The 11205-nt window shown below is 40.6% G+C and overlaps 1 protein-coding gene across 1 annotated transcript; it reads right to left on the bottom strand.

Annotated features, from left to right (window-relative positions):
• Positions 1-712: 712 nt before the first annotated feature.
• Positions 713-11198, bottom strand: vps33a (VPS33A core subunit of CORVET and HOPS complexes). The gene is made up of 13 exons (XM_022204230.2): positions 10020-11198; positions 8756-8821; positions 8476-8603; positions 8177-8363; positions 7821-7937; positions 7532-7706; positions 7025-7218; positions 5642-5768; positions 5401-5468; positions 2694-2831; positions 2420-2557; positions 2153-2321; positions 713-1530 (listed from the first exon to the last, which is right to left on the bottom strand). Exons 1-13 carry the CDS (start codon positions 10119-10121, stop codon positions 1337-1339), a joined length of 1803 nt encoding a protein of 600 aa, XP_022059922.1. The 5' UTR covers positions 10122-11198; the 3' UTR covers positions 713-1336.
• Positions 11199-11205: the final 7 nt, after the last annotated feature.

Genomic DNA, 11205 nt, shown 5'->3' with positions numbered 1-11205 from the left:
GGAGCTGATCAGAAGGAGGGCTCCTGTGCTTCCAGCCCTGAAGTCCAAGTTGATGTGTGCTGGTGTCTTGAGCGTTTCAAGCCCTTATTGCAGAGGAGGAGCCAAAAGCAAAAACTGATCGCCAGGAACTGAATCCCCCTGGGAGTGATCTAATGGCAATTTACGTCTTCAACACACCTGCTCCTCAAACAAAGAAATACGACTGTAAGATTTCTGTCCAGAATTTACAGTTGTTTCCTAATTGATTAAACTGAAGCAGTCTCCAAGTCTTCAGTCCAATAAACACAGAGGAAATCAGCATAGATTACCTAAGCAGAGTTCACCAAAATATGTGAGTGCTGCCAGCAGGTCTCCTTATGTATATAGTGTCAGGCACGGAGAAGGTATTGACTGATACAGAGATCAAGCACCCTCCCGCAGCACAGTTATCCTCTACCGGAACATGGAGCAAATGGCCTCCTAATTCAATCAGTGTCCTCCGCTGTCAAATCATGGGCAGCCGTGGGCTGAGCTCTCCAGACAGCAGAGGGCCATTATCGGCTGATCAGGAGGCCTGTTACTGTGCTAATTGCTCCTTCAGAGAGCTGGACCACTGCTGACGGATACACTCCCATCCCTGCCCTTCATCTGCTTACAATCAGCTTGCCTCTCCAAAAACTACCTACTAGACAACAGGCAAAATGGCTCATCATATGACCACATAATACAAGAGTAATTTCAGTGAGCTAAGAGTTTATTTTTATCCCCAGCAAAGGCCACACAAAACAAACAAATACAAAAATGCCAAGAAAAGCTCTTAAAAATGCAAATCAAAATGCATCTTATGACATTATCATAAACATTTCAAAGGTTGTAGTCATACATACATACATATATACAGTAGCTCCACAGTAAAGCTTCAGTAATGGAGACATAAGCAGAGGACAAATAGATGTACAACAGGCTACACTAATAATCCAGATTTACACTGTAATGTCTGGGTGCAAATCAACGGCCGGATAAATATGAAAGGTACCCAGTGGAGCTCACGAGAAGCAAGAAGGAGGAATGTTTTTACAAGTGAATCTTGAACGTGCATGAGGACCGCAGGTGGTGCAAGACACATGCCAGGCCATTAGGAAACACAAATAATGCGTCTTGATCAGAAACACAGACTTGAACATGACTATCTGCAAGAAAACTCCACTGGGAACCTCTAAAGACGCTGTTGCTGTTTAACCAGCACAGACATCAATGAAACACCTGCAGTGCACTGGTGTGGACAGAAGAACAGCCGCTGAGCTTTTCTGATGGATGTTTGGGGCGTTTGATGTGGCCAGGTGCACATGCAGGTGACTCAGGTCATCTGGGATTCAGGCCGGTCCATGAGGGATTTGATCCAAGTCGTGCCATTTACGAGTTTTGTGGTGGCAATAATATACTCCATCCCGCTGTCTTCCATTTGAGAGAGGAAACGGAGGGCGGCTATTTCGGCGTACGTCACTCCCCCGAGGAAGAACACCAGCGTTGTCCGATTCTCCCCCTGTTGGCCTGGACAAACAAAGGATATTTCAAGATGGTTTTCCTTGATTTCACTCTCATGTGGCAAATCATTCCTGCTATTAATCATGTCAACAAAATACAGCAGAATGTAAAAGAGTGCCAAGTCCCTTCTGTTCAAGAACATTTTTTAATATAAAAACACTAATGTAGCCGTACCTTCCCCTTTGATTGGAGTCCTCTATTAACACCTCTGAAACCAATGTGGTACAGGCATGTAGCAACAAGTCAACTGTGTAATGCCCAAACTCCCAGTTCTAATTAGCACATTTCAAATTGAGTGTATAATTAAATCCATTATTCACATCAGTGTAACACCTACTACTGCCAAAATGAAAAGATGAAGGAAAGCTGAGGGAAAGCACTGGTTGTCACTCACAAATCAAACACAGACGGTTGTTATTTAGCCTTCTCATCAGCACAGGCTCACAGACAGACAAACACTGACGGTGGCTGCGTGGCATTGTCAGCTTTGTGTCATCAATCTGCTGCCGCTCAGCGTTTGACTTGAAACAAAGCCGGTGTCTTATCTACATGTCGCAGGCAGGAGGCCGTTGTTGTTCTGTGGCGAGCAGCAGGGCAAACAGCCGTGCTCGTTTGTATTGGCGCTTACGTTTCTTGTGTAGCCCAGAGGGAAGCTGTTGTCTCTCCTCAAAGTGTGGGCCGGGAAGCATCTTCAGCACTTCCTCGATACTCCGCCACCCGGGCCTCGCCAAGACCTGCGTCAGTCGGATGCTCAGCGGAGCGTAGCCGCTGTACACGTATGAGATGTCGTTGGGGTTCTAAGGGAATCAAAAGATAGACAAAGAGAAAAGTCAAACCCTCGAAATTGCACGAGTTTAATCCTGAGAGTTCTTTCTTGCCTTCAGAAATCTCATACCTGCTCATTGGCATCCTCCATCCACAGTTTAAGGGTTTTTCTAATAGTGGGGTAGTTATTCCTTGAGCTTGTCTGTGGTTTCAAAAGACCCCCCTTTTCTAAATTGTTCAGTGTTAGGATGTGTTCATAACCGTAGGTCTAAAAGACAAAAAAAAACAACAACACATTGTTATTTCAAACATTTATGCAACACAACTGAATAATGCTTGAAAAATGTTCCCAATAACAGCAATTTGTGGCAATTTTTTTTCTCTCTCGATGTCTTCAACTCTACCTGGAGAATCTCCCTCTTGTAGTAGTCCAGCACTTTCTGCTTAAGACCGTTGTTGCAGACTGACTGCATACACACCAGACGCAGAATCTTGATCAGTGGATCCTTCTGGGCAATGCAGTCTTCTATATATGTGTTGACCTGCATAGTGAGCAGCAGGGCTTAAAGTGAGAAAAAATCCTGAGCCTGAACTTCTAAGATCCAATTTATAGTGTCAATAAACGTATTTAAATGTGTTTTAAAACTCACTAAAACACAATATATATGAGATTCTATTAATTCAGAGCAAATATGAGGTCATCTGGTGGAAATAATGCCCATTATGATCCCACTATTTTATTGTTGCTCAAATGTAAAACCTTACTTGGCCAAAACTCAAGGCATTTTAGAAAGTGCCCCAAGTCAGATTTTTTTTTGTGTTGATGTTTCAATACCACATCACTGTAATTGCAAAGATTTGTTTTAGTGTTAAGGGGAAAAAAATCATGAAAATCAAGTACATGTATTATCAATAACTTTTAATATTTTTTATCTCTTCAGTAGATTTAACAAGAACTCAAAACAACACCAACCACAACAAAACTGCTACAAAACTAACTCAATTTAAATGTTTCTATTTTTTATCTATATTTTGGGAAGAAAAAACGGTGAAAAGCAGGCTAAGAACATTCTTATTTAACTATCTATCCATTATTCATTTCACACAACCCATACGTTCGTTCTGTTCTTACTAATAATATTTGCTTAAGATTGGAGAGTTTTTGTTTGTGGCTAGACATCATTCAGATGCATCAGGTCACAAAATCTGCTGAGAGCTATTTAACTCATTATTACAAACATCCTATATGTCCTCAAATAAAAAAGGTTAATATCACCTAAGCTACATTCAGTTTGTGCATATTTAACTAAGCAGATGTTCTGAGTAGAATAATGGGACAAATCCATATGGCTTGATCTTTGATTTTTTTTTCCTTTCAAAATAAAATCCAGCAAACTAAATAGCTGTTTCCTTTTTTCCTTTTGCTGCGGTAAAACATAGAAAATGTTTAAAGATTAAGAAATCAAACAAAATCAACACCTCCTGTTTTTGTTACTTTTTTAAATTCAATACCTAAGCCCGTTTGTTTTTATTTTGTGGCGAAACCATGGGGACTGTGGGGCGTGCACACGCATCGCCACTACCTGCAGTTCTCCACGGCACGCACTTACGCCAATGGGGCGAGTCAACACACCGCGGCTCAGGGATCGCGGCAGCGGCTGCTCTCTTTGTTAAACAGCAGAGACACATCCTCTCTCCTCTGTCACACAAAGTCTGAGCAAACTTTAGTATCTGCGTCTTTGGGCTAAACACGAGCTCCAACGCTATTGACCAGTGATCAGCTGCTCGATTCTTCACCGCACCACTCACAGATTGGAGCTCCGTGCGTTCTGAAGAGACCAGGCAGCCACAGGGCTGGGACACGTGTGGAATGGGTATACAGTCCAAGCAGAAATAAAATAAATAATATGCAATATATATCAATGTGTTTCCAGTAATTCCCTTTAAATATAGTTACAAAAAACACCAACAAATATTGCAAATTTGGATTTTGTTTGTGGGATACTGTTATTTCTTATCAGCGGCTCAGCAGCACTGACGATGCCGAACCAAGAGGGCGCAGCATATCGTGCGCCCAGCAGTCGATGCGCACTCGCAGTTAGAAAACTGTAATTGGATAAAAGTTCTATCAGAAAGTCGCATGCCTGGACAGAAGGTGTATATTTTTTAATGTAGGATTTGGAGTTTGATTGATTAAAGCGGAGCAACTGAATGCACAATGACGCACATGCTTGGAGCCTTCAGGACGGAGATCATTTTTTAAAAATGGTACACTTCCATGCGCCGGAAATCCGGCGCGGCGCCGGAAAACTTTAAGCCCTGGAGCAGTGAACGGTAGTGACATCATGTGAAACCATAGTATATGTATGTATGTAGCAGCCCGGTCTCACGGGGATTCGTGAAACTGTCACGTCAGTTTTTGTTTCGGTTTCGTGCGCACCAACACGATGTCGTCATGTTTTTCGTGCCGCTCACCACGAGCGAAACCCGCTGTGGTAATCACATCTGAAAGTGGTTTATACCGGCGGATTCATGACGATCTAAGCTGTCCATCGGCGTTTGCGGCCGCCGCTGCGGCCGCCGGACATTCTTTAAATTCCTATGCAAATTCGGCGGATTCATGACGATTTAAGCTGTCCATCGGCGTTTGCGGCCGCCGCCGCGGCCGCCATTGCAGCCACCAGACATCCGGCCGCAGCAGCGGCCGCAAACGCCGATGGACAGCTTAAATCGTCATGAATCCGCCGGTATAAACCACTTTCAGATGTGATCTGTCCGGCGGCCGCAATGGTGGCCGCGGTGGCAGCCGCAAACGCCGATGGACAGCTTAAATCGTCATGAATCCGCCGAATTTGCATAGGAATTTAAAGAATGTCCGGCGGCCGCAAACGCCGATGGACAGCTTAGATCGTCATGAATCCGCCGGTATAAACCACTTTCAGATGTGATGACCACAGCGGGTTTCGCTCGTGGTGAGCGGCACGAAAAACATGACGACATCGTGTTGGTGCGCACGAAACCGAAACAAAAACTGACGTGACAGTTTCACGAATCCCCGTGAGACCGTGTTTGTAGTTGATTAGCTCTGGAGAAACAGTAGATGAAGAATACCTTATCTGTGTCGACACCAGTCATAAACTCCTGCTCCACCGTTAGATTGTCAAAAAAGGCCTCAGATGCTGAAACAGGAGAAACAGGATACTGCCTTGAGTTGGTAGATAATGACTATTTCTTTTTTTAATAACGTCTGTGTGTATGTTTAGACAAAATACGATGTGAGATGTGTGACAAAATGTAAAAAGAAATCAAATGCAACGCAGTTTAAGAGGAAAATATGGAGCTATTTACGTACTGGTGATATCCTTGATCAGTTCGGCTATTGAAGTGTGGTTTGCCAGGGAGCTTCGTGCTGCCTGCATGTGAGGCAGCTGAGACACAAACTGCTTTATTTCTCCCACTGTTTTAGCGTTATGGCGTTCCTGAAAGACATAAAAAAGTGTCACAGTACTTGCAGAGCTGTCTTCATTACTGAACTTAGTAAAACAACATTTAAATAATTGAAGGCGTTGCCACAAAAAAGCCAATCATGAGCACATCAGTTAATAAAACGAAATGTAAAACAAGCCTGGACATGGCAGACTGTGGCACCAGAGGAAAGTGAGGAAGCTCTAAGCTCGTTTACTTAATTATATCTGTAAGCAATACAGTTCAATCCATCCTCGATTTTCTCAGTAGGATCCAACTCCCACACAATATGGGTTAAGCTAATTTAGGTGATGGACTGCTACTACACAAATAAAGAGAAAAAAAACAGATACTCTTTGAATACAAGGACATACGGAGAAGAGAGAGACTTTAGACTTATACTTTGCTTTGCGGTCAATAAGTCAAATGTTTTTAAACTTGAGCTGATGTCTATAAAAACCCAAAAAGACTGAAACAGAACAAAAGAGAAAGAACAGCTTTCATGCTCTTTGGCATTGATTCTCCAAGTCTCTGGAGCTCTACTGGAGGGATGAAACCCCATTTCACCAAAAGGCTTTCTCTCATTTGGTATTTTGATGATAAAGGTTGAAAGTACTCTATAAAGCTTTTTTTTTTTTTTTTTTTAAATCTTTCATCTTAAAGCATTGTTTTAAAATCTCCCATATGTGCTTAACAGGGTTAAGATCTAGTGACTGTGAAAGCCACAGTATATGATTCACATCATTTTCATACTCAGATGGAATAGTTTAATCAAAGGACAGAGGTGATGAGTCACAGCAATCCTGTATTGATTTGCAGTGAGCCTTCCTCAAGGGTAAGTGGACCCAAACCACTCCAGTAAAATGCCCCCCACAGCACAACAGAGACACAGACCATTTTAATGGAGGACTGTTCAGGTTTTTTTCCTCTAATTTGTCACTGGTCTGCACCTCAGTGTTCCAATCTGATGACAGAACGGCAAAATGTTTGATCTTCTATTTGAACAATTAGTGCTTTATCTCAAATCTAGGTTATTCCTGTCACTTTGTTTACCTCATTGATTTCTGTTATAACCTTTGCTGTAAAATGTCACAAAGATTACAATCAGATTAGATCAGCTGGGAAGCGATCCAACGCATCTCACTGAAAGTACCAAGAATTGTAATGAAATTCTAAAAAACAACATTTGTGTATTGAAGGCAACACTACATGACAGTTGTATTATAGCAGGAATATATGACAAGACGAGCAAAGTTGAAGCAAGACCAACCTCAAAAGCAGCAGATATAATTTTGGCCTTCTTGCTGAGTGCTGCGCCAACTGCGTTGAAGTTTTTGTCCCGGATTTCTGCATATAGTTCCTCTGCTGAGTTGAGCTGTAACTTCTTGGGCTCTGTGGGTAAATCTTTACTCGCTTCTCCTTGTTTCTTCTGCGCAAACTTCTCAGGAGGCAGTTTGACATAACCTATAAGGCAGTGGGAGAAAAAACAAGAACTGGAAATTTAAAAAAAAAAAAAAGAATCAAACAGGCTAAAAATAATATACTTTGAATATAAGTTAATTGTTATACTGCCACATTTAGCAAAATTCCAGTCAAATTCATGGCTCAGGATGAATATTTAAAATAGATCCTTGATGCTAGCAAGGAAGCCATCCTATGGAAATGACTGCCCATCACAAGTCACACAGGAAGATGTCAAATACTGTAAATATAAATGACCCACAATATCACGCTGACATTCTTATAATGAGAAGAAATTAAAATGGTTTATCCTGACCGTTATTGATTCCATAGATCTCGTCAATGAGCCCCTCGTAGGTGAGCTGCGTGGCCAGCGGGGTGAGCAGGTCAACGTTACGATCCAGGAGCAGGAGAGTATCGAACACGGGCAGAATCTGGTTCTGAGTGCCAGCAAACTCCCTCTTCATCCTCAGCATCATGTTGGCTACATGCTGAGGAGAAATAGAGAATCTGTGTGTCAGACAAATTGTGACCTGGCTGCTGCAAGCTTCTGTTCGCTTGAAAAAATGCTGTTGAATCATAATACTGATCACAATTATTCTCACCCGTGCACAGTCTCCTTTCCCATAGATCTGTGGAATTGTGCCATAAAGTGCCTGTAAGGTCATAAGGCCTTTGGCTGTGTGGTACAGGCTTGTTTGGTCATTTTCCAGGTAGCATTCCTGAGTGAGACGAAGAGGAGTAAAAATATGTTTCTATGAGAGTTCGATATACGTCTCACCTGGAAGTCGGGAGGAAGTGAGGAAAAACATTTTTGATTTTGTCGCCAAGTATATTAGTTGAAAAAAATGTTGAATATCCGTCTATAATATAGTCTTTACTTTACAACAAGACATGGAATCTTCATTCATAGAGCTGAAGAGTGGTTGATACATATCTGAGATGGACAACTTGGACATACCCTGAAAGCACTTTCATACTCCATGGAGAGCAGGTCACCGTCATAGGGAATCAGGTCCAGGATATACTCATCGATGTTGATGAAAGATCCCAGCACGCCTTGCTCCTTCAGCCGCTGCTCACACAACATGCTCCGCCGAGGCACAAACAAAATGTGAAAGTCTCTTGATGAATGATGCTTATCCTCACTGAAAAAACAACCATTCAGAGCAAAAGTGTTATGTACTGTGGAACTGAAACCAAGAAAATGCTTTTATCAATTTACAGTGTGGAGTTTGATAATAAGACACATGAACACACCTGAATACATTCTCAGCGATGATGTCCATAAGCTCCAGTCTGGGGCGGACAAAGAAGATGATATTTTTGACATCAGCAGAGGGGAGCCTGCCGCTCTTGAGGGTGAACATCTTTTCCACTTCATGTTCCTGAAAAACACAGTAATATATACACAACACATGCTTATGATTGACAATTTTAAAGCATATAAGCTACTACTTTAAGAAGAAACCTGACCCTGCCTTATCTGATCATCGTCTGGTACTTTATGAAACATAAGCTATGCAAAGTAAGCACTTACCTTCAGTAGAGAGTACTGAGCTATCAGTCCAAAAGGCCCTGTCAGATATTCATCCCAAACAATAGCCTACACAGAAAACACACAAAAAGAAATACATATTAGTAGCCTGGCCTGGAAAATGACCTGTATGCCGAAATAATCTATTATTTTAATTTTATGTAGGGTGAAAGAAGTACATACATTTGAAGCAAACAGAATAACAATACATAAACATTAAGAGAGAAAAGGTAACAAACCAAAACTGTCATTGCATATACTGGACAAAGGGTTGATTAGCATTCTTAGCCGAATTAATAAATCTATTCATAAATTCATATGTTATACACGAATATCCATATCTACATGCATATGTCTGCATACACACACATATGCATATACATATATCCACAAACTTACATATAAAAAGCTACAGATAGATAGATAGATAGATAGATAGATAGATAGATAGATAGATAGATAGATAGATAGATGCACTGCTATACATTTTTACCACTTAATTTAAACGAACAGGAAAAAGCAATAATAAATGCATCACATAAATTGCTAACAACCCTTAAACTGGCCTTATCAGCTTCCCAAAATTCACTTGAAAGTCCACTGTGTAGACAAACTTTCACTACCAAATGCTGTGTTCGTGAAGCTTTGTATCTTTTTGCTTTCCGTATCAAAATCATGATGTTATTCACCAAAGATTATAGTGAGAGGACAACTGTAAAAATTGACAAACTAAGATTCACTTTTAAAATTTCTTTCAAAATAAGGTTACTTCCTGATAAAACCATCCTAAGGACTGTTCTGAATGCACCTGACAAAATCCGCACGAACTACACTGCTGAATATCTGAATATTTTTTAGCATTTGAGTTTAGTGTGAAAGGGTCTACAAATTCATTTTAACTGCATAGTTTTAATCGTGACATAAAATGTAATCAAGCAAGCCTTCCCCATTTCATTTGTCCAACAAATCCTCCTACTTTCAATAAAAGGCTGCTAGTGAAGCTATTAGCTATTAGCAAATGGTTCCAATAACTATCAGAGAAATAATACAGCTCACATGCACATAGGTCTGGGGCTGTACTACCAAAAGATGCACTTAGTTTAAAAAGTGCCACTTAAAACAGACCTTTCTTAACATAATCCGCACCATTTTGCTCACATAGTTAACAGCTCAATGAGAAGGCTGGAGCTGAAGATATTCTGTCACATTCTTGGTGCTAACTGTCGTTAATTCGGCCATGTTTTATATAAATATACAGGTTTATTACCTTGCTCCCGGCGCATTTATCCAAAAACTCTCGAAGCTCTTTCCGTGCTGCCTCTCTGAGTATGTTTAGGTTCACTCTGCCGTACGACAGGTGGGCAGCCATTTTTCCTGATCAGCGACACAACAAATCAGGTGACCTAAACGGGAAAACTCAATCACGTGACCAAAGAAGATACAGTATCAAGATAATAAACACCACGACGCTATGGAAAACACAATAAATATGAATTTTAATTCATTTTAAACTATGAAACTTCACTTAATATTTTCTGTATTATATTTTAAATTTTAAAACGACAATAAACAAAGTAAACGACTGATCTAACTCATCTAAAATCTTATGGAAGGCGTTTGACTTTCGGTTGCTAACTTCACGCATGCGCATAAGGTTCTTGCTAGAGACAACTCAATTTAAACGTTTAAGAAAAAAATCAAGGTGTTATCGTGTATTCAACCATCGATAGATTGGACATTTGTTTTAAATTACAGCATAAACAGGCGTCACGTATAGTAAACATTTTCCCATTTAACGCTGCTCAAGGATACGATCAAGGCGATGCGAAGGATGCATTGTCTTGCACCACCTGTGGTCTTTGATAGTGGGTAGGTGTGGCAAACATACATTATAACCGCTGCAAAAATACTCTTTGTGTTGCAAATCCAGTTATTTTCAGAAGGACTATGTTTTTTTTGCATTCGCTCTACTGATTTCATTAACGTCGGAAAGAAATATCATCCGTAAACAATAATGTTGCGTTGATTTGCTCATTTCTTTGTTGCAATGACGGCTTGATCCATTAGATGGCGCAATGTCCCCACAGTAGGAATCCATACATGGTGATCTGTGCTCTTATAATTGAGACGTTGATGTGAGAATTTCAGCGATTGTTTTTTTTTTTGTAGATTTAATTGTTGCAGTAGAACAATAATAATCCAACTCTTGTGAATGAAAGACGAAAAGTTCATAAAAATTGTAGATTTTATCATCATGTTGGAAAAACGAAGAGATCTCAGAGTATTTGGGATATTTCTGAGGGTCCATTGCAACGAGGGATAAAAATAGACACAGACTGAAAAACAACACGACTCTTAAGATAAAATAAAACAATGACTTCATTAAAATCAAACCTTCCAAAAACGAAATGTCAGTTAAACTTGTAACAAACGTATGATATATTGCGCTGTGT

The sequence above is a fragment of the Acanthochromis polyacanthus genome, chromosome 7 (genome assembly GCF_021347895.1).
Source record: "Acanthochromis polyacanthus isolate Apoly-LR-REF ecotype Palm Island chromosome 7, KAUST_Apoly_ChrSc, whole genome shotgun sequence".
Classification (NCBI taxonomy): domain Eukaryota; kingdom Metazoa; phylum Chordata; class Actinopteri; family Pomacentridae; genus Acanthochromis; species Acanthochromis polyacanthus.
Note: the sequence above shows the minus strand (reverse complement) of the source record. Positions and strands in the feature narration are given on the sequence as shown.

Excerpts from the sequence above, each read along its gene's own strand:
- vps33a (XM_022204230.2), bottom strand. The coding sequence starts at position 10,121 with ATGGCTGCCCACCTGTCGTACGGCAGAGTGAACCTAAACATACTCAGA. Across the intron at positions 7,219-7,531 it reads GATCTATGGAATCAATAACG|GTTATGTCAAACTGCCTCCT; the intron begins GTCAGGATAAAC and ends ACTGCCTTATAG. Across the intron at positions 5,469-5,641 it reads ACTGATCAAGGATATCACCA|CATCTGAGGCCTTTTTTGAC; the intron begins GTACGTAAATAG and ends CTCCTGTTTCAG.